This window comes from Oxyura jamaicensis, chromosome 1, assembly GCF_011077185.1.
Source record: "Oxyura jamaicensis isolate SHBP4307 breed ruddy duck chromosome 1, BPBGC_Ojam_1.0, whole genome shotgun sequence".
In the NCBI taxonomy this organism is placed as follows: domain Eukaryota; kingdom Metazoa; phylum Chordata; class Aves; order Anseriformes; family Anatidae; genus Oxyura; species Oxyura jamaicensis.
In genome coordinates this window covers 89,988,337-90,012,490 of record NC_048893.1, presented here as the reverse complement: position 1 = coordinate 90,012,490, position 24,154 = coordinate 89,988,337, and the positions used below count along the sequence as shown (strand labels likewise).

The following is a 24,154-nucleotide window of genomic DNA, read 5'->3' as shown; positions in this document are numbered from 1 at the left end:
TCATTTGCCGCCCGCCACGTCAGGCAGAGGCGGAGCGGTGCGGAGCCGCCGCTGGCCCTGCCCCGCTCCCTCTGTCCGCGGCGGGCGTGCCGCGAGGGGAGGGGCGGCCATGTTGCGAGGGGAGGGGCGGCCGCCAGAGCGCCGCGGGGCGGGGGAGGGAGCGGGAGCGGGGCCGCGGCCGCCAGCCTCACTTTGTAGGAGTGAGGGGCGAGCGCAGCCCGCCCGGGGCTGCGAGCCGCGCTGCAGCCAGCCGCGCAGCGTCCCTCTGTCGCTCCGAGCCTGCATGTGCCCGCAGGACGCCGGCTCCCCTCGCGCCCCACACCCGGCTTCCCTGCGGGGCTGAGTCCCGCGGGGGCAGCGCCGCGATCGCGAGTGGCGGCGGCGGCGGCGATCGGCGACAAGGGCCGGGGCGGCGCGGGATGCGCCCCGCCTGCCTGCTGGGGCGGTGAAGCCCGCTGCCGCCGCCGGAGGACGAGGAGGAGGAGGAGGGAGGAAGGACAGCCTCGTCCGACGAGACGCCTCGGGTGGAGGGCGGGGGGCGCGGAGCGGCTGACCCCCCCCCCCCCCTCCTCGGCGGCTCCCCCTGTCTGTAGGGAGCCTCGCCGTGTTGCTCCGTACGTATCCTGTCCGCCCGTCCGTCCGCTCGGCTTCCCTCAGGGGCAGGTGCCTGGGGGGGACCCCAGGGAGGAGGCGGGGGGGCTCCCCCCGAGCGCCCCTGGGTGCTGAGGTATCGCCGGGCTCCCTCCTGCCGGCTTCAGCGCAGCCCAGGGGGGCGGCGAAAAGTTGAGGCCGGCGTTCAGCGTGCCCGCGGGCTTCCCTTCTGCCTCGCCTCGCGTTACCTCGGCGGCGGCTCCTCTCGGGGCACCTGGTGAGGCAGCCTCTGTCTGTCTGTCCCCGCGTCCAGCTCGGCTCCCCCATGGCCAATTCCCAGAACGGCCGCAACCCGCGCAAGGGACGGATCCTGGGCTTCATCGACGCCATCCAGGATGCTGTGGGCCCCCCCAAGCAGGCAGCCGCCGACCGGAGGACTGTGGAGAAGACCTGGAAGCTCATGGACAAAGTGGTGAGCGAGGAGGGGGGCTGCTCAAATAGCTACACATGGGGGGACTACGTCTTCTTGCAGCTTTTCTAGCTATATGCTGTGCCCCTCGGGAAGCAAGGGGACTTGTGTTTTAGGTTATTCAAGCACCATTTGCCTGCCTTTATTTATTTATTTATTTTTCCCTGTGGCCTCCGGCTATGCTTTTTCTTTCTTTCTTTTTTTTTTTTTTTTTTTTTTTTATCTTGGTTTGTGTCAGGAAAACAAATATGTGTGTTTGCCTTAGGCTATTGTTATTTTCAGATCCTTTAAAATGACTCAAACTTGAAAAGCTGAGCTGTCCTAATGAAAAACTGCTTAACTTAGCCTTGTAATCACACACTCTGTGTTTTTCGTGTTGGATCACATTGTTAGTCTGCAAACAAGACCTCTGAAGCATGAAACTTCAGCTAAGCTAATCGTCCTGTGAGACATGCTCACGATGGTAGCATAGATACGTTTGTGCTTTTAGGAATGTGCGTGGGGACTGGGGGATGTCACTCTTGTCAGTTTAGTAAACAGATTTGTACACACACCTACCTTTTAAGTGTGTGTTCTGCATTTTAGTGACTTTTTACTGCTTTTAATTTTCATTTTGAAACTAGATGTATACTGTACTGAAACTTATTTTTCAGGAAGTGGGAGTATAGTTTTCTAGAACTTCTCCCAGGTCTCTGGACCAGCCTGATAAATTTTATTTAGTATTATACAAGATGACAGCTTGCTGTAGATTAGCTAGGAGAGTTTCTTACCAGCGGTAGGAATAGTTTGATTATAATACAGGTAACTGTTCAGGGGGCACAGGTGCTCTGTTTTGCATGTGAGTGATACTTGACAGCTTCCTCTTGAAACTGCTGGAGAGTGAGGAACACTACCTGTTGGCATTGGGTCCATATATCAGGAGTTATGACTTCTTAACTCAGTGATACTCCATGAATTAGTGTACACATTTGCTCTTCCTGTGGCTCTTGTACAACGTGGATGTTTAACATGTCTTAAAGTTTGTCAGAAGTTACTCTGACGTACTGGAAATATTTAATTTAATGTGCCTTGACAAATGGTAATTTCAAAGTATTTGATTGAGTCCTCATATGCTCTTCTTTTTGATGCTCTAAGAATTGCATTTGTATTTCTACCACAATTTCTGATGATGATTATAAACTTAAAAACCAGCCTTCATAGAAATGATGTTGTATGAATCATCCGTCCCTGGAGGTGTTTAAGGAAAGGTTGGATGTGGTACTTAGGGACGTGGTGCAGCGGGCGCTTTGGCAGTAGGGAGACAGCTGGACCAGATGATCTTGAAGGCCTTTTCCAACCTTAATGATTCTCTGATCACAGAGATGACTTTATTATCTTTGTTGACATTTCTCTATTAGTGATCAGGATGCTGTGAGCAGTATCTTGTAATGAGAAGTGCAATTATAAACACTTGGAAGCAGGCACTGTTCTTCAGTAGAAGGAAGTTTTCAGGAAACCTGGATTCTGTTTTGTCATTGCTGAAACCACGTGGGGAATGTACAGCTTAATTTCCGCCCTGTGTCAGTCCATTTACAAGTCTATATGGTAAGATTGCCTCTGGTTTGTTTATATATCCACAGATACCAACAAATCTTGGACTTGTGGATTGCTTTTACTCATCTATTGTGGGATAACTTTATTTGTTGCTATTAAGACAGAGCATTGGAACAGCCAGTAAGGCCTGTTCTGTAGAATTCACTGGAAGGGCTGGATATTGTGCTGTGCTTTCTTTTTCATTTTACGGATAAGTGTCCTCAATTTGGATCTTTAATGTATCCTCTTTAAGCTGCTCTAAGTTAATCAAATTTAATTTCCAAATTATATTAAAGTATACCAGACAGGATGATGTCATAGTGTGAGAATGCCGTAGCTTTCTGTTTGAGTTTTTAGCATTTGGTACTTATAGTGAAAGGATGTTTGAACAAATTGAATATGTTGGCAAACAAATTTAAGTCTCAGCCTCATGTGGCAGGAGACACAGGAAGGTCATTTTATCCTTTGCCTAAATCAAAACCAGGGATTAAAATCAGAAATAGAAACCTGCTTGATCGACTGTTGCTTCAAATCCCATTTCTGGACCGTGTCCGATGACTGGTGTCTGTGGTGGTTCACTGATAAAATTAATACCTGGTGAAGGCGGTAGGCTACTCAAAGCCGGCGGGGTGCCACCCAAGGTAGGATTGTAGCTTTGAGGTCTGTTTTGCTAGTTGTAATAACAGTCATCATTCTTGTTTGTTCTTTACCAATAGTAGCTGTGATAACCATTGTTTTGCTGCAGTTAAGTAGCTCAAGTTTTCTGTCTTCTAAAGATGCGAGTGGAAGGGAGGATGGAAACAAGTAAAGCTATTGCTTTGACCAGAGGGTGAAACGAGAGTTCTTGAAAGCTGGGACCAGAACTCAATCTTTCCCAGTTTACTTTTTCTTCTTACTTGTACCTTTCTGTACCTTTCCTTCCTTGCTTTGTGCTCCTTTCCTTTGTTGGCAGGTGATATTACCTGTACGCATTACTTTTTTTCAGCAATGAAGGATTAACACCAAGGCTACAAATATTACTATTTTATAAGAACTATACAGAACCAGACAGGTTTTATGGTGTATGCAAAACCTCTGGCTACTGAAATACCATACAAACTTGTGTGTGCAGAACTGGTAATATGTCATGCCTTGACATTGTTAAGGCTTCATGCTAGTGTTTTTCATGGGCTGATGCTTCAGCTGTAAGAATAGGCAGAAGGCTGCAGTTCCACTGAGGCTGGCTCTTCCAACTTCCATTACCAGTTTTTTAAAAAAAAGTGTGTAGATTTTGGGAGCTCTTTAGCGGGACAGAATATTGAGGTACTGCTCCTGGTTAGAGTCCTATTAGTAAATGTTGCTGTAAACAACATACTTGTGGGGAATAAAAAAAAATCCCCATGTTGTAAGTAATAAATGATTATTATTTTTTTCTCTATACCTTCTATTTTCATCTTCCTTTTATTCGTAATCCACTGGGATCTCTACTTTTTGAGGTTTACTGCTATGGCTTTTTACAGTGCTAACTGAGGGGCATCAGCTGTTAGCATTTAATGTCCAATTTCTCTGTTCTTTTTCTCATGAATAAGCTGTAGAAAAGAACCAAAATATTTTGTTTAATTCCTTTGCAACGCAAAGGATGATATTCCTCTTATGGTTTAGAAGGCTAGCCCTGCTTTCCAGTGCTAGCATTGTATATGCAAGTCAATCATACGTCTTTGAACTTCTGGCAAGCCAATCACTATTTGTAAAAATGCTCTGTATTTTTGAAAGTTCATATCCTGTAAATAATATTCTTAACAAATAACTAAGTCTTCCTTTAAACTGTGCATAAATTACATGGGACTTTTTTTAAGATTCTAAACCTAATGATTTTAAAACCTAGAAGCTAGCTGTGCATTACTACTAGGAGATGATGGTTATCTTGGGAGCAACTTTGAGAGAAAATGTCTATTATATAAACATGGGTGTAGTACAGTTAATTTGCTGCTCTGGCTATTTAGACTTGGCAGTACTTTTATGCACATTTTACTATGGTAGGTTTTAAGCCAGTAACATTGTGACGTGTTCTGAGCAGTTGTTTGTTTGTTTGTTTTTAAATCAGAATATTATAGAAATTTTCAAACCCTTTTCAATACTCTTACACATTGGGTCTGAAAGTAATAGCTTTCTACTCTGAAGATTAACAATATTGTATAAACTATTTGAGCGCTTTATCATAGCCCACCACATTGTTTGACATAGTAAATGGGGATGGCAGTTTGATTTGCTATTTAATAATTTTTCTAAGAGCAAATTAGAGTGCATCTCCAAAGCTCATCCTGTTGACTTGGTGAGTAAAAGATGTATTACCTCTGTAACTTAGTAGTTGGTTTTCTTTTACATTGACAGCATACAAGTTTTCAGCAGCATGTAAATGAGTATACGGAGCATAGTTCAACAGCATGAAACTGTGAGCTGGTGGGTTATGCTTTGTGACACTTAATGTAATTGTTACATTAATATGCAACCTTGCAAGTTGCTTAAAAGTCATAGTTCCACAAAGGATCTAGGAAAGGCAATTATCAGTCATAGCCATGGTATTCTTCAGTGTACTACTTGGTTGAAGTTGATAGGAAGTTTTATATCTGCATAGAATGTTTGTGGAAAAGAATTTAAATGGAGAAATGGAAACTTATCACTTCCTAACAAAAGTATAAATGACCCTCCAAAGTCAGGTGTCCTTGGGTGTATGTAGCGTAAGCATTGTCACTGCATATTTCTCAGGTATGGAAACATACGGCGCAGTTGTGGTGTGGTAGCTGTTGAACAAGCACTTGCTGTTTTCTCAGCTGAAAAGTTTGGTGGTTGGTCACCGCTAGTTATATTTTGATGAGAAGGCTTCTTTCAGAGGAACGTTTTTGTGGGGAGAAAAAACAAGTCATTGCAATTAATGTAATTGTAAATGTAATAAAAAAAAAATAAAGAGGGCTATACAGTGAAGGAGCGTCATGCTCACATTTCATTCATTGTCCTGATTAGCGCCTCACTCATTACGTTTTTTGGAATTCACTGTCGGTAGCATCGTGTGTAGTGGTTTTCTGGAGAATTGTTACGGTATTCTACTGTAGAGCTGCGTTATTTCAAAACGTTCTTAATTCTTAGACTTTTTCTGTACTGCTTGGCAGAATATACTAGTTAGAGTTTCTCAAGCTGTAATTTTGGAATTCTGTGAACACTGATGCTGCGATTGTTGTAGTCCATTCACTGCAACTGAAAACAGTGTTTAGCGGATGTTGTACTCACTAGATGCTCTGTTGTAGCTGTGTTGCTTTCCTTGTATTGTCTTTGACCTGCGTTAGGTGTTTAAACAGATTGTGCTGGGGCTTGAACAAAAGTTCTTTTGTCTAACCAGTCCAGGGCCTTCAACTTTATTGTTTGCTGTAAGAGTGATAGAAGGTGCAGTTTTCTGTAAGAAATCCATCCTCTAAAAACAAGGGCTGTCCATTACTCATATCTGAAGATGCTATGGAACAATGCCTTATAACTTGAGTCAAATGTCTTCAAAATTTCAAGAGTAGTGCTGTTTCTTTTTGGGAGGAAGAGAGCTTTTCCCCATAGGGACTAGAATAAGCTTATCTGGAAGTTCTTGAGCTAAGTCTGTTACTGGTAGATCAGGATAATCCCCTAGTTACTCATAAACAGAATTGTACTCTGTTGTTTATGTGGTTCTGGAGTAAGACTTGGATTTACCCTGAGATAGCGGAAGAAGCTTAACCTTTCTCAGTTTACTTCAATGAGAGACATTTCTTAGTAACTTACTGATTGCTATTCATTTTTTAGACTGAGTGCTTGCTAAATATATACATGCTTACTTCCAGTCATAACAATACACAAATCACACAGTGATATGATTCATGTCCGCTGCTGAAGTGTTGGCGAGGACTGCTTTGTAAAATGTAGCATGGGGACTTTTATTTTTGTTTCTTTTTGTTTTGAATTCTGTTTTCTTTTGAAGAAAGGTATGTACGCCACTTCTGGTGGACTGGTAAATCTTTTGCGTCAGCAGTTGTCATTTCTTTTTGCTTGCTTATAATTGTGAACTGCTGTGGTACGTGTCAGGACATCCTGACTCTGGAAACCATATGGTTTACCAGCCATCTCTTTACAAACGTACTTCCTTTGGACTGAAACCTTGTGTGCTCTATAAAAGCCTTGTACTACTTCAATGGACTACTAACTTTAACTACAGGCCGTTTTTTTTTTTTTTTTCCTTCCACTGAGAATGCATACAAATAATTGAGTTGTCCTACAGAAAAATTTTTGTACAACTTTCTTAAAGGCTTATTCGGGAGTTTAGGGTTCTAGTAATGTCCTGTATTTATCTCTGTAAATTGAGCAGAAGGTGAAGCCTGGTAAACCATGATGACCACAGGATCCTGTTGTGCTGTGTGTGTGACTAATGTCACTGGACTGAAGAAGACTTTCTAGAACATCTGAAAGGGAAACTAAATCTTCATTTTAACTGGGTAGTCCTTTTGTACGGTTGAATGGACAGACTGTTGAAAACGCAACAACCAGCATAAGCGATTTGCTTATTCCTGTTTTAATATTTTTAGTGGTAGTTCTAGTGTATACAAAATCTTTCACATTCTGCTTGTTGACGCATCTGATTGAAAAGAAAGACTTCAAAATTAAACCTCATGATCAAAGAATTAACTGATTAAGAAGAGTGAGGATAAATAAGCAATTAAAAATGATTGCATCCTTCTCGGCTTGTAGGCCGTTCTCATTGCTGACATTTTTTTCCTGAATAAATATTTTCCTCTTTTAAGCTGCTTTTTTCTACAATGTGCCATTACTCTAGAAAGTTGTAACACCTAATCAGGGATATTGATTGATGGCATCTGTAGTTTGCTTTGGGAGAGTGTCAATCTTTATTGATTCGAATTTTCACTAAATCACAGAGAACACAGGTTTGCATGAGAAAGGTGTGCAACTTTCATAAAGCTTTGTCTTTTCATAAAGCTTTCTCTGGAAAACATTCATTTCTGTCTTTGGGATACCAGTTCTTCTTTTCCAACTCTTCTACAAAAAGAAATGTATGTCTCTGCATGTATGATTTTCAGATATGTATGCACAGGTAAAATTCTTTGCTTATGATTCTGAAATCTCCTTAAAGAATTCTGGCTGTCAGCTTAATTTTGGTATAAAAAAATAAGTATTTTATCTCATTTTTAAGTCTCTCTTTTTAGTTAATTTCTTGATCTTCTGAGGTAACAGTACCATCCTGCCCTCACTAGAACTGTTATTTTTAAAGTTGGATCTGATTCCTTTAGATTGATATGTGTTTCATGGACAAAGATAATCTTCTTTATCCATCCATTGTCCTAAAACTCTCATCCATTCAGCTTTCTTTTTCTGACCTTTAAAGAATGCCATTGTATCCAACCTATATTCGTTGAGAACGCTGCTCTGGGCATCTGCTAACCCACAGTTTGCACTCTGTTGTCTTTTATTCTGCTAGCGTTTTCTTTATCATTTTAAATATAAACAACTTATTTTCAAAGTCTCTTGCTGTTTTGCTCTTGCAGTTGTGGTTTGCAGCTCCAGACTTCATCAACCACTCATGAGTTTACCAAATATCTTCATGCTTTGCTTCTTTTTATTTCCTTCCAGCTTCCTCTCCATCTTAGGAGGAATTTCTTTATGACCCGCTTAAGTTATTCTAGATTTTGCCTTGAAGCTTTTCTTTGCTGTTTTATCTAGGAATACTTAGGACCCACTAGCACACTGAGCCACTCTTTAGCATGAACTGTTGCGTTTGTGTCCTCCTATTTGCCTGTATCCATCTGCTGTCTTTCTGTTTCCTACTGAGATTAAATTTCTCTGTGGGAAGGACTGTCTGCTTTACAATACATCAAATGGGTTCCTGTGTTGGGTCTGTCTGGGATGGAGTCACCTTTCCCTGCAGCAGCCCACACAGTGCTGTGCTCTGCACTCATAGCTGGAACAGCACTGGTATCACTCCGGTGTTGTGTCTATTGCTGCATAGTGCTGGCACAACATCAGAACTCCTTCCAGGCCCCCAAGAGCCAGCAGGCTGGGGGTGGGCAATTGATGGGGAGGGGACATCACCAGGGCAGCTGACCTAAACCAACCAAAGGGATATTCCATAACACCTGATGTCACACTGAGCAATAAAAGGGGGGCTCTCATGGGGGAGGGTCTCTCCTGAACAACCGGTACGCGTTTTGAGGCCCTGCTTCCCGGGACGTGGCCGAACATCGCTCGTTGATGGGAAGTAGAGAATAACTTTTTTTTTTTTCTTTCTCTCTGTGCTTCCGCGTGGCCTTGTTGTTTCTTTTGTTTCTCTTTCTCCCCATTCCCCTTTCCTTAATTAAATCATTCTCATCTCAAACCTCGAGCTCTTTGTGTTGTCTTTTCTCCCCCTTCCTCTTTGAGGAGGGGAGGAGTGAGAGAGCGGTTGTGGTGGAGCTCGGCTGCCCACTCGAGTAAAACCATCACAGTTCCTGATCCATTACTTGGTCTAGTATGTGAAAGAGTAATATAAATTATTGAAGTACCAATGGATCAGTAAAAGGAAGGCGGCTGTTGCGAGAGTCATGTTTTAAATACTTTCTTTGAATAGCATTAATGTTTCTATAGTACTTACGAGTTTGCATTGTTCTAATAGTGCTAGATATTTTTTTAAAACTGGTTAGTGCTTGACTTCCATCCACTCTCCTATCTCCATTTTTCTAACCATGACCACAGTCCCCTAACTCTCATTGACTGGTGTATTTTGTGTATGTTTCTTTCAGAGAAAGAAACAAGTGTGTTTACTTTGTTGCTTGTCATGTATGAAGGTCTTAAGTTGGTGATTTTTTTAATGGTGTAGCTCTAGAAATTGGGGGAGGGGTTAGCAATATAGCTTTGAGTTTACAGAGGGAATGTATGTTATATGAAACAAGTTTTTCCCCCCCCTGGAAGTGCTCAAAACCATGCACTTTTTTCAAGTTGATACATTAGTAGAAATAGGAGTCTGCTTTCGGCAGTATTAAGATGTTTTTATAGCCTCGTTAGTTACCTCAAAAGAATGTCAAAGTCACTAATATATACTGTGGCGATCCCCAAATGATACCTATAAAACATCTATGCCACATGGACTTAATTTTTTCTAAGTGTTTGCATATGTACAGCTGCACACACATGTGCAGAATGTGTTTCTCTGCAATGTGTTAGCTGAGCTTGGATAGCTCAACACAATAGCACTCAAAATCTGTTAGTTCTGATTCCTTTACTGTCTACTACAGAACGTTACAGAACAAACTACCAGAGAAGGTAGGTAGCCAGGAGATAATGACTTTAAATATGCTTATGTTCAGGAAACAAAAACAGTACCTTCTTCTCCTAGAAACATTTCCAGTGAAGACTAGCTTCAAATAAAGTTGTTCAATTCCTCAGAAGCTTATTCTTTTAAGCAATATATATTATTCAATTGAATTTTGTGCCACTTAGGAAGATGCTGACTCCCAAGTTCATGAAGATGTTATCTTCTAGTACAACCATAAAGTGGAAAACGTTGAATTAATAATATTTTGTTTTGTAGTTTGCAATATCTGTGAGTGGCTTAATTTCTGTCTGTCCTAGTGAACAGCTTTTGAACCTCTGGCCCCATTCAGACCCTCTTCATAGGCGTAGCACTCTCAAACTTTACATTCCTATGGGTTTTAAAAAGTTACGTTATTGGAGAAAGAAGAGAGAGAATCTCTTTTGATGAAAATCTAAATTATAAGGTCAGTTCTTAGTTGATACCAAAAATCCATGGGGAAATTCATCTGCAGCAAACAGACCTGTACAAAACTACCATTCTTGGCATCACTTGCATACTGTGTTTTGATAATATACTCCTTAGCACATAGTGGACAGGCAAAAATGTCCTTACTTTCAAAGGAACCCCCCAAACTATATAAGTAAGCATGTTTGTTTTTTATAGATGTGGCAGGATTAAGTCAAATTTTACAGCCTTTGACATTAGAGACTGTGTTGGGATATTGTGGAATATAACTGAGATAGGATTTAGTTCTTTATGCCTGAAGGTTGGAGAAATATGCTTACAGAATTTTAAGATGTCAGATCATTTTTTCCCCCAACATATTTCTTGTCTTTTAAAATTCACTTGTTTTTGCTTGTAGGTGAGACTGTGCCAAAACCCAAAGCTTCAACTCAAAAACAGCCCACCTTACATACTTGACATTTTACCAGACACTTATCAACATTTGCGACTGATACTGAGCAAATATGATGACAACCAAAAACTTGCACAGCTCAGTGAGAACGAATATTTTAAAATCTACATTGACAGTCTCATGAAAAAATCGAAACGGGCTATAAGACTCTTCAAAGAAGGAAAGGAAAGAATGTATGAGGAACAGTCACAGGACAGGTAAGCGAACTATTTAAATATAAGGTAGATTGTCTGGCCTGTCTATATTTTTAACAGTGTTCTTCTGCAGCCATTGTGTTTTGACATTTTTAATTATTTAAAGAGCAGAAATATTTATTGTTTCGGTTTATTGACCCTGCAGGTCAAACAGTAATTTGTTGGATTTGTTCCACTGTGTGCTCTTATCTGTCACTTTGCGACCTTTAAAACCAAGAGCATTTCCTTCGTAAAACATTCATTTCATTGTAATTACTTGTTTGCAGGGCCTTACAATATGTAGTTTTTCCTCTGGCAGAGAGCGAGTGACTGTTATCTGGTCTGAGCTTGACCTCCCTGTAGCCCACTTCTTAAAACTGTGGGAGACATGATGGATATTGACGTAGAGTTTTCCAGAGTGGTGAAATGGAACAAAATTATAGTCATTTTTTTGAGATACTGTATGATGTTAGCATGAGGTGATGATAATGTTAGTTTGGTGCTGAGAGTCTTTTCAGAAACCTAATGGATTCCTGATTTGCAGTGATTCAATTTTAATAACCAGGATTAATGTCTACTTTATGTACTGTTTTGGTGGTGAGTAAAGAGGCTTTCAAGATTTGGAATTACTACATAATACTTTAAAAATATTTTAAGAACTTTCATGCAAAGTCTGCTTTTTTGTTTTGGGAAGGGGTACAGCAGTTGTATGGCAGTTAGTTAGTCAAATGGAAAACATGACACTGTTTGCAGTTTCCCCTTTTCAAAGGAGATATGGAAGTCATGGAAAGGAAAATGGAGAGAAAAGGAATGGAGAATTGGATCCCTGCCATTCTTTCTGCACCTGAGCTTACAGGCAGAGTTGCAGTATAGTTTTATAGCTGGTGAAAGTGGTGGTAGAAGCAATAGAATCTCTATTTTGTTGTAAATGTCACTGCAGTTACGTTTGATTTATACCTAAGTTCCTTCCAGAGCTTTAGGTATGATCATAGCTATTCAGCATATTGTGTATGAATCCTTGCTTAACATGCAAGGAATTATTTTAAAAAATATTTAAAGACTGTTCAGCTATGAAGAGCAATTTACCTAAGAGGAACAAAATGCACAGTTTGAACTATTTGAGTGATGAGTATAGATCTTGATGGATGTTCTTTTGTGTTTGAATTCACAAGTAAGAAGAAGAATGCTTTCATTGCAGATGCATTGTTACCAGAACTCCTGGAAGAATTGTTCAGTGCTGAGCCTATGGGGTCTTCCTTTAATAACCTATTTGTTGTATGTACAAAAGTCATTGTGTTTCAAAGGAAATAAGAACTTTTTATGGTAAGGGAAATTTGACATAAATGACTGCATTATGTAAACAGGTTTTATTTTGACTTCCCTATGGTGCATGAAACCCAGATTTACTTGTGGTTTTGCTTACAGTTAGCAATAAATTAAAACCAGTTTCAGCGTCACTTTTGCAAAAACAGTCTGCCATAGGCAATGTACAGTCATCCAAAGCAGTGTCTCAGTAACTCTGTCTAGTAGCTAGAGTTGTTTTCTTCTTCCCAGTTTCCCACTTCAGTTTCTTCGTAAGGGTAACAGTGGTGATTTAAGGATGTTTTTTGTGAAGTAAACGGTTTTTGAAGAAGTTGCAGTTAGTTACTGTCATTTATTGGGTCAATTCTTGGAAGGTTTATGAGAGGAGGGATTTTAAAACATAGCAACAAAGTGCAGTGATTCACAATAACTTTCAGGCCCTCCGAATTTGTATTTCAGAAGTGATATATTATTTTGTCTGACTGAAAGAGTTTGAAACTTGAGGAAGGGACTATAATAGAAATGTGTCTTCCTTGCTAAAACAGTTAGATGCGTTTCCTCTACAAGCCGGATTCTGACATACAGTAGAAACTAAGGCTGGAATGTTTAAACAAACAAACAAAAAATAACAGAAGCATTTTTCCAGCAGTTCATGCCTCATGCATGCCCTTATAAGTTAAAGTGATCTGAAAAGTGTCACTTTTTCATCTACTGGTGATGTTTTTTCTGTACGCCTGTCCTAGTTCTAAGTTGAATCAAGGTATATTCATTTGCTGAGCCTTGTGACTGGGTTATCTTCTTCCTCTACTGTACTTTGACATACTTGATCCTTTTAAATCTTGTAAGTTAGTGAAAGATTGTCTTTTTTCTTTTTTTTTTTTAGCTTCTTTGCTTTGAAATATGTTTGCATTAAGCTAAGTTGGTTATCTGTTTGCTTTATAATGCAAATGTAAGTGTTATCATTTAAGTAAGTGTTTTTCAAGATGTTTTTTAATAGGCAGTCAAATTGAAGTATAGTCAATTTAAAATAAAAAAAAAAAAAGCCAAACCCAAAACCTCTCATATATTGACACCTGACCAATTTTTGTGGTTTTCAGTCTCACTTTCCTGTTTTGTTTTCTGTTAGTGTCTCTGTGGTTGCTGGATAAAAAGGTCATCATGGAGAAAAAAAAAAAAAAAATGGCTGTATTTGGAAGCATCCTCTCTATATTCTTGATTCTTGATATTAACCTATAACCTTAGTATATAGATTACTAAGGTTATACTAAGGATTGATCTACTAAGGTTATTGAATAATTTTTTACCTTTTGTGTTGATGGTACATTTAGGAACCAGCACCAATGTACATGTTATTTTATTTGCCTTATCCCTCATGACAGAAGTTAGTCTTTTGTGAAAAATTCATCATGAGATTTAATTCTCAAAGGTGCTGTGGATTAAAAAAAAAAAAAAAAAAGGTAGCGTGCAGCCAGTTTACATACAAATGGCTAAAACAAAAGCTTACACTGAGGTGTTAGAGGTGTTGCCTCTATTCTGTTCCATGTCAAAAACATATGATAGCCATTTGAGTGGTTGGTGCTATCTTTCTGCACTCTGTAGGATGAATGTTGCTAAGCAGAGATAATATGGTTTACTTTTTATTTTATTTTTAATGTATATGAATTGCATCTATCTTCTGGATTTGATGTCTCATTTAAAATTACATCATCTTGCTTAATGAGGTAAGAGATTGTATTCAACAAATTGTGTAAACTACAAGATGTAGTCTGCATAGAAGTTTTTCAATGTGTGAAGTAGTCTAAAGATTTTTTTCTGATTTTATTTCTTAAGATTATTAACATAATTAAGATTATTGAATCAGGTATATTTCTTAAAAGGCTTTTCTATTTCTTTGAGGGTCTGATTTTTTTTTTTCCCCTTTGTTTACTGGGAAGCAGACTGAAACTGGAAGACATTATTTCTGTGAAGTCCAGACTTCCATTTGTCTCCTGTATTTCAGAATGATACATCCAGAAAAAATAAAAAACTTTGTAGGCTGACATTTTTTTCAGACAAATGTTAGCCAGGTGTTGAAATCAGGCACATAAGTTACAATAATAATAGACGAGGAATAAAGTGGCAATGGGGAGATTACATTTGGATTCATTCAAGTTGCTAAACTTGGCTCTTCAGAGCTAACAAAACCCTTTCTCAGTAAGGGAGACCAATGTGAGCTTTCCTATTTTTACCTGTAAATTGTGTCCTTGTATGGATGCATCTCGAGATGGAACTTGTTTGTTGTCTATTTTAATGTTGCCTGCCTTCTGCTAAGTGTTCTTTAAGTGAGGACAAGAGGAAAACTATAAAGCCAATGTGTGTGCTTATTTTTATGAATCTATTAAATGCTGCTTGGTTCAAACAGAATTTGTTGGCTCCTTGGTGTTAAGTGGCATTGCAGGTGTGGAAGAGGACAGTAATAAGAAAGATGAATATTTCTTAAGTTGTGGGCAAGACAGATAAAGATGAAAAGTTCAGAAGAGCTGAGGTTAGTTTGGGGATGAAGTAGAAGGAGGAGTGCATGTAGGGGAGAGTCAGGGAAGTCCTTCAAGGTAACTGCAAAACTGCTCCCATTTCTGTACAAATCTAAATTCCCTTGCTGATTTGGCTGTTTGGTATGCTGACTAAAATTGCATACTTCAGGATTTTATGTCTTACTTAAGTATTTTGTTAGCATGGAGTTCTTATATTTGCTCTGTCTTCTTGGGAGGTCCTGTACCTGTAGTTTATGTAATAGATCAGATTCTCCTTTTTTTGCTATTCATATTGCCCCTTGCTGTGTGAAGCTGTGAATCAATAGTGTGTTTAGGACACACTCCCTTTCTCTTCCTTCAGTCTGCATTGACAGCTGAGATCAGTTAAGGTTCTTGAATCGAGTTTCCTGAACAGGCATATCAAAGTACACAGCATTGTCAGGAAAGACCTTTCTACTGCTGAAACTTCTAGTCCTTTTCCCCCTTATTCTGAAAGTACAGGTTTGATAACGAGTTACAAAGGTAAGCATCAGCGTGGCCTTTGGTTATGTCAACTGTAATGCAATAACAACTATTAATGTACTTTTGTCCCATGGTAAATGAGAAGTAGCTTACCCTTCTTCTCTGAATTGCCTCCTCTTGTACCACAAAGCTGCTGTTTTACTTACAGGAAGTTAGGAAGTTCGTCACTTAGGTAGCCTCATAACTTGTTTGTATCTCCAGACAGAGGAGGCTTTGTTGATTCAGAAAGGGATCAGGAAGGATGTGTTTTTAATTCAGGACAACTTTTTTTTGGACAAGTTAAGATTCTTCTGGTTTATGGTTTTATTATTTGACAAATAATAGTACAGATTCAGAAAATATTGTTAATGGTTCTTTTCAAAGAGCCGGGTTTGACCATTGGTCAGCCTCACATAGGTAAGTTGGTAGCTGTTGCATGGTAACTGTTATGAAGGTGGATGGGATTTGAGGTTGTGGTCTTGTGGTGAAAGCTGTTAGCACCTGAGAATCACCTGGTCTGTCCCATTTTCTGTGCATTTTATTTATTTCTGATCTTTGGTGAATTCTGATGTGAACACTCTGGCTTTAAGTACCACCAGTCTGTTGTCTGACATGATCTGTAAACCTCTCCACTGAAGCTGTATCAACATGTTTTGGAGATCTAGCATGTTGATCCCTTTATTCCAATCCTGGTGAAGTAGAAGCAAAATAATCTCTTGGTAGAGTCCTTTATTCTGTCGTATTTATGTACTTGTATTTTTCACATGGTCCCTTCACTACATTTTTAGAAAAAGACGCAGCCTTTCCTTTCCTTAAATGCCTTCTGGGTTGTTGTCTCATTGCTTAAACTCCTGTGCTGTCCCTTGAAAAAAGAGAACACGTTCAGCGTATAACCTGTAATATGCTAGTTGGCAATGGATCTTGCCTCTTTAGTCCAATACATAGATAGGCCTCTTCTGACAAGGAAAAAGAGGGCAGGAATGATTGAATTAGGTTGCATGGGACAAGGAAATGCAATGATTGTTTTCTTTGAAGGCTTTTATGTTATGGTAAATTCTTTTTTTTCCCTTCTTCCCTCCCTATCTAATGTGATGTAAAACCAGATATAACCAAAACAGATTTAAGAAACCCTGTGGCATACCTGAACCGCATGAGTAATAGAGCTTCAGTGCAAATTTAGTGAAGCACAAGCCATTTGCTATTTTTGGTTTTAGTCTAAATTAAACAAGGAATGTGACTTACATAAACTGGCAGACAAAGAGACTCCTGTTGCAGAGGGCAGGTGAGAACACGTGGAGGTTACAAATGGTAGGGCAGTGTTATGACAGCTTGTTCTCAACATAAAAGCAAATAGGCTGGGCGACTCCAGTTGTTGTAAGGCAGTATTTCAATTTGTAAGTGTTTTTGGTCATCTTCTTCTACTTGAGGGGGAGGGCATTACCACATAAGAACAAAAGAAGTATTAGTATCAAAATAACCTAAAGGCAGCTGTTTATTCAAATTCCAGGGGAAGGCAATAATTTTAAAAACATAGATGATCTTAAATGAGGAAATAATTGTTTCTGAATTCTTAAAGTTGATTTAGATAGTTGATTAATGTTGAGATGGTGGAAGAGGCACTTCATACACTACATGCACTTCACTGTTCTTTTACGTTACTCTCTCATAAAATCAGATAGGTTTTTCTATTTTAGTGCAAGGTCTCCTTGGACATTTCTTATGAGTAATATGGTGGCTGAGCACAATTCAGCTGGTTGTGAGGGAATATACACAGTCTGATTTCCTTGTTCTAGTCTGTCTGTTCTAGCCTGTGAAAAATGTATAAGATAATACTGCCAAATTAATTTACACCAACTGTGCAGAGGTGAAAGCTTTCAAAAAGCACAGACTTATGGGGAAATGATCCTCAGATCTTTCCATGTGTTAATGTACTAATTTCCTTTGTGATAAAATTAATGACAGTTCTGCTGCTGGGACTACACAAGACATCTGATGCAGTGTCTCTACTGACAGTTTTCTACACTGTTACACTTAGCTCTACAAGAAAGTTAGCTGGGAAGAACGGGTGGTTTTCTGAAAATGTAGTCTTGGTCAGGGAGGTCTGTGAATATTCAGTCTGATTTGTAAGTGGGGATACTATTGTCTGTTCTCCCTTTGTAACAGCCCTTCAAGGGACTTTTCTGCCTGGTCTCTGCATGGTATAGCTGTGCTTGTGAAGGCAGGCCATGGTTGCCAACTATAAATGGTGCTGTGCTCTCAGGTGTGATAAAGCCCAGCTGATGTTATCAAGCAACTTGAGGATCTTCTTCAAGACCAGACGGTACTGACACCTGAATTTACCTTGTATAAAAGAAGGCTCCCATAACAGGACTGAAGGGATCACTTTTGAATGTGTGGTTGATTTTTGGAGAACTTAGTCTTTGCTTTCCTATATCAGAAGTATTTTATATTCGGTGACTTGGTTTTAGAATGTCTCCAATGCTGGCCTTCATGATGGCAGCTAGGCATATCATGTAAGAAGAAACAGAAAGCTTTTAGAAGAAAGTGTCTTTTTTCTTTCTTTTTTCCTTTTTTAATCTTTTTTTGAAATGTGTCCAGATACGTAAGCATATCTAGCTGTAATTTCAGGTTACAAAAATAAATGCTTTCTTTTCACCATTGTTCTTTTACCTCGTTTCTCATTGAAAATTAGAAACATAAAAGAATAAAATCTGCTTTTATTCTGTAAAGAAATGAAAGTCATTATTCCCAACTTCCTTTTCAAGTGGTACACTTGCTGGCTGTCTTTGATGAACGTATAGGAAAGCCTGTTTATAAAAACAGACACGCTGTAGTGATAGTCCTGCTACCCAAAGAATGCTTGATCAAAAGTCAGGCTCGAACACATGCTTTCTATGCATCTAAGCCTACAGTAGAGAAAGATTCATTAAGCTATACAGGGAATATCCCTCATCTGAGAAGGAGTGAAATTACATGTTTTGTTATCAGCAGTGAAGTTTGACTGAATTCAGAACAAAAGAGAGAATGAGCTATTGATGGAGATGATGTTGTATGGAAACACCAATTTCCATTTGTTAAAATGTAACATGCAAGGAAGTGTAGAGAAGAGTACTTTGTTAAATTCCTGATGCTTTAAAAATATTTTGTAATCATTTGACATAAGTTTCTCTTCTTCCCATTCATTCCTTTGGTTCAATATTAATTGGGGGAATTTACTTCAGTCATCTTAAAAATGGCACAAAAGAGTTAGTATAATTGTTTAGTAAGTAGCATTCAGAGTATCTTCTGTACATGGGCTTTTTTATCAGTAGCTGCATGTTCTTGTTAACTTTGTCTTCACAGATTCTATAATATTACTGTGTATGCATGAACGTGAGAGTTTTTAATATTTTTTATTGATATTGAAAGGGTTTTCAACTCAAGAACTAGGTTTACGGTCATCTGCACAAAACATTTGTGCTACTGGTAAGATTAATATGTTGGCATGTTTCTCTCTCTCTCTCTCTTTTTTTTTTTTTTAAATATCAAACACTTCTAAAGAATATAAAAGCCTGTTCTCTGTGAACCAGCTCATGAATATAGTTTGCCAGATTTGAAACAAAACGTGACATTAAAAAAAAAAAAAAAGATGGTGCAATAAATGCAACAGTTAAATAGTAATAGTAAATAAATTGTAGTAATAAAACTGGGTGAAATAACACACAGAAAAGATCACCAGTAAATTGTGTCTGAAAAGAAGCGCAGTTCTTGAGTTTTTACTCAGAGGGTGGTGATGTACTGGCACAGGCTTCCCAGAGAAGCTGTGGATGCCCCATCCCTGGAGGTGCTCAAGGCCAGGCTGGATGGGGGTTGGGACAAGGTGATCGAAGAGGTCCCTTCCAACCCAAACTATTCTGTGATTCTATGATAAATATATAACGCAAATGGAAAATAAATCAGTAAGTGATCTTATGTGAGAAATAGAACTTCCCAAGGAAGCAGCCAGGTAACTGCCTTCAGGATCATGTTTGCAACGTATGTGGAATAATATGTTTTGAAATTTTTGGTTTTGTGCGCAACCAAGGCAGAGCTAAAGGATATATTATGGAAATAGTTTTATTTTTGTCTCTAGCATATGATAAAACATTGTGTTCTCACCATAGTTTGGTTAGATTTCCTATGTCAGAGCTATGTAAGATCGTAATCATAATAATTACCCACTTCTTCACTTTGTGTTAAGTGAAACGCACAGAGGAAAGTGACTGCAGACTTAAATATCATTACAGGTCAAAAAGTACTAAGCAAATAAATGATCATTTGCTCAGTTCAGTTGTACTTGGTCATAATGATTATAACTTCACTGTTTTTTTCTGGTATGTCTGATGCAAAGGTACCTTTAATTGTGTTTTTTTCCTGGAGTGATGTAACATAATACACTAAAAGGGAAGCTTAAATGTAGCAGGTATATAGGAAACAAATATTTTTGAAATATATAATGAAAGATTGTAATTGATGGTGATATGCTGATTGAACTAAATTTAATTTTTGTGTGGATAGGATTATTGTGGTCTCTCTATAAGAGGGAGTCTTTTTAAAAAAGTCATTTATTTATTTTTTTTTTAATTCTGCCATAGAGAGCACAAATGTAATTTGAGCCTAATACCCGATACATTTGTATATATCAGAGAATACATTGTCAACCTGCACAGTCCACTTGATGAGTTAGTGTTTTACTATTATTAGCTGGTCCTGGGCAAGCTCTCTGAATGTACCATGGGAGAAAAATATCTGGAAAAGTAATTACATTTAATTATTTTTCTCTCCTCTATTTGATAGCATTGTGGGAGAGCTCACAAAACATTGTCTCCCTTTCACATAAAATAATTAAATTTATATGGCTTTGATATTTAAGCAGCAATAAATCGGAAAAAAAAATTCCCATTTTCTGTAGCAAAAATGCATGTGAAGATTGCCTTCTCTGTTCTACAGATCTTACATGAGGCTGTCAGTAAACAGTTAAAACCTTAATTTGTTTTGTCTGTGATGCTAAACAGATGTGTATAGAAAAAAAAAGTTCACAGCCATAGCTTGTTTTATGTGTTAGCCCTAGTCTTGCATCTATTTTGCAGAATATAATTATGCCTCCTGATAGAAAGGAATACTGAATAAGCTATGGAAATCTTATCACCTCCTCATTAGTTGCTCTCCATCCCTTGAAGCCCCAGATATCACACAGTAGGTGTTTACACTGATATGACTGAGAGCAGAGAATATCTAGATGCTCTTAGAAAGTATTTGGCATATTGCAGGCTTGGATTAGGCCCTGGGCACTGGTGGCAGAAAGAAAAGGATCCATGGGCTTGGTTACATGTGAGTAAAGTAAGTGTCTTTTAATGAGCCCCATTAGTTATATCTAGGGCCAGTGTTCACTCTTTTCCTAATATCTGTTGGCTCACTTGTATTTGTTGAAAGAACTCAAACCTACATGCCTACTAGAAAATCTGTGATCACTTCCTAGCTTGTACAGCAGGTTAGCCTATAAATATTCTAGTTTTGCCTACGCTGAGAATCAAGAACTGTATTAATAAGCTTAATTTCTTTTGTGTGTGTGTTTATGCCAGGCTCCACTGATACTTTAAAGGCTTTTGCTATCTTTTTTTTTTGTCCGTATCAAGTTTTTTTGTTTGTTTGTTTTTGTTTTTAATCTGTGTATCAGTAATATTCTTACCTTTTTATTTTTCATTTGTTAGTTATCATTCTTAAAATATGACATTTTGGGCAATACTATATTGTTTAAGAATGACTGCATGATAAAAAATGTGCCTCTGTTGTTATAAGCTAAAGGGTATTAATGCAAGGCAAACAAACATTAGCATCTGTTTTCAAACTGTTCCAATGGAAAATGGTCCTTAGCCAAGAGAATATTCTGTGAACTGTTGATTCTGAGTCATGAATGGCTGTCATGGGAAGTATGAAAGGCAGGGTCAGTAATAAAATGTCCCTTACCTAGGAACATTCGTAAGAAGAATATTTCAAGTTTTTTTTAAGCAGTCATTAATTGCTCAAGGCTTACAGCTGTATGCCCAAGAGCAGACTTTTAACTACTATCTAGTGGGAGTGTCTGTGAAGATGAAGAGAAACACCTTCAGATTTTTGCATGTCAATGTTTTAAACAGTTTATAGGGCTACAGAGAACTAGTCATTACGTAACTTTTAAATATTAAATTATTATATTTACTAAATTACATTATTTAGAATTTAATATCAAACTGTGCTCATTATTCTTGGCTTTATTTTTTTTCTGAGAGAGCTTGGTATTGACAAAAGGAAAATGAACAATTCTGTAAACTTAAATTTGTAAGTTCAGCAAATATATCTAGGTCTTCTATCAGTACAGAGTAGAGCTGTGTAAGTTGTGTGAAAATTGTTATAGAGAGTTAAATGCATGTTTAATGAAGATAGAGAGCAGCAAATAATCTGAAAATATTTTTGATGTAGCTCAAATACAGTCCATTGTTAGAGCTGCGAAGTAGAGGTTGCTGTCACAAACCTTGAGTTTGTGTCCCAAGCATTAGGTTTGTTATTAAAGGAATGATGACAATCGTTGTTAACATCTGCTCCCCTCATATACTAGTGATAAAGATTTCTAGCCTGTAAATTATTTTTTAAAATATTTTCTTATATTTCCAAGTATTTGTTTTTAAAATATGGGAGAAGACTAATATTTCTGTGATGAAATGTCCTAACGTTCAGCTATAAAACACTAAAATGTAAAAAGTATATATTCAATTGTTGGTCATCCTGGTAATGGCATGGCAGGCTGGATCATAACTAACAGACTATACTGATATTTTCAGTAGAACAGAGACTCTGTACACCTATGTTTTATGTCTGGTTAGGGTTCTATTCTAGTTCTATTTCTAGGTATTTCTTTTTTACGGCTTACATCAGTCATCACAGGTCACTTATGTCGGTTAAGTATTATGACATTTAATTCAGAGTGCAGCACTTGCAGGTTTTAATAGAGTAAGAGTAGTGTTTAGGGTTCTGTGCCTTCTGGCTATAGTAGTAACAGCATAATGGTGGATGACAGGAGTGCCAATAAAGGCTTGTGTCTGTTCTAACTTCATGTAAATTTTTAATCCGTAACTGTGTCATACTGACAGCTCCTTCCCAGTGGCCAATGCTTTGCTGTTTCTACAACTAAATGATACGTGTTCTGCGCTGCAGTTGGGAAAAATACAGAAAATAATGTGGCATATATACTGCCAATTTTTTTTGGCTAGCTGAGGAAGTCATGTCAGCAGGGTGAAATCCTCTCCCCCTGTACTCTTTTTTAAAATCAATTTGTTTGGAATAACAGATTAGAAGAGTAGAATTACATTATTTTTGTTCAGAACTGTGCATATCCTTTTTACTTCATAATTCATGACTGTAGCAAATACACAAATTTTCAAAGCAAAAAAAAAGAAACATCCTGTTCATGTGCTTCCTTTTACTGTTAATCCCCATAATTAATGCCCTATGAGGAATGGGGTCTAATCGCTTACAGAGCACAATAATGCAAAAAGACAATGCTCATCTGGGAGGTGTGCAGTAGTATAGATCACTGGTGACCCAGTTGGTACACAGCTGTCCTCCAGTCTATGCATATGTGGTTTCATTAACTACACGCATATCTGTCTGACAGGCTGGTAATGATTGTCTAGAAGGAACTTTGCCTTATTAAATAATCTTAAGTGTCGCTGAGAATGAGTAGTTTGTTTTGTCTCGTTATTCGGTTTTCTTTGTGGGGGAATAAAGAGCGAGCAAGCTGTTCCGTGAGGGTGAGGATCTCAATTTCGGGCAGGCACTTTGAAATAATCTAGTGTGAAGCTCAGTGCCAAGAAGAGACTGATTTGGACACCACATAGCAGTTTTTCCGTGGCTTGATGGAAACGTCCATACAAAATGTTCTTCTGAAAGGGTTAAGTGTTTTTCAGATTCTTGTTTGGTTTATGCAGTATGAATTTAGCATTACTAATGCTAAACTGTAATGGGCGACATAAACATTGGTTGTTAGAATATTAAAGTATTTTTTATATGGACTGTAGTCAGAGTTCAGACTGATGGATATTTGTTATAAAAATCAGTCCTTTATTAAATCTCTGGTTTCTGGGAATGCACTGTGTGACTAGAGCAGATGACTGAAAGGAATTGTGATGTCAACAATTTCTCGAAATTTATAAGCTCAACCCACCCAGCTACTGGAAAGGTAGGGAAGAAATGAATGCTTAAAATACTGGGGAAATGAATTTACTTATGTTTACTCAACATAAACAAGGCAACAAAAGGAAAACACCCATCTCCTAGCATCCGTTATAACTTGGTGAAAGTTATCTAGCATCTAAATCGTTCCAATTTAATGGAAGAGAAGAATCTTATCTGTTACAGAAGTTTGAGGCTGAATTTATGGATAGCTGACAGGAAAAAAAAAAAGTGTAAATGTGCTATTCTTCTAGTTGCATTTCTTTTTCAGGTAGTCCTCTACTCCACAGCAAGTCTTTCCAAGGCAGTCTTTCCCTTAGGCAATTATTTGTTCATGCTTGTTTTAAGCCTATTAGGGAGCTGGAACTGCCTTAAACTTGATCTGCATAAATAAGCTGGTGGACGTGAGTCAATCTTAAAGGGAAATCAACTGACAGCTGTGAAGGTGCTGTTCAAGCTGTGGATATCTGTGGAGTTGTTATTTAAGGTACCTGTAAAATTCTTCTGTATCCTTGTGGAGCACCAGTGATTTGCCTGATAACTCATGAGGGAGAATATTTATCACTGGAACCTTGTATGGGTTGGAATTGACAATAGTTA

The 24,154-nt window shown here is 38.4% G+C and overlaps 1 protein-coding gene across 2 annotated transcripts in view; it reads left to right on the top strand.

Moving 5' to 3' along the window:
• Nucleotides 1-444: 444 nt before the first annotated feature.
• Nucleotides 445-24,154, top strand: part of CBLB (Cbl proto-oncogene B) — a 137,280-nt gene continuing 113,570 nt past the window's right edge. The window contains exons 1-3 of one of the 2 annotated variants that reach the window (XM_035315062.1): nt 445-614; nt 905-1,063; nt 10,789-11,039. In XM_035315062.1, the coding sequence (XP_035170953.1) occupies nt 917-1,063; nt 10,789-11,039 (398 nt within the window). In that variant the 5' untranslated portion in view covers nt 445-614; nt 905-916. The remainder of the gene's footprint in view (nt 615-904; nt 1,064-10,788; nt 11,040-24,154) is intronic. The other variant, XM_035315061.1, reaches the window with a different exon arrangement.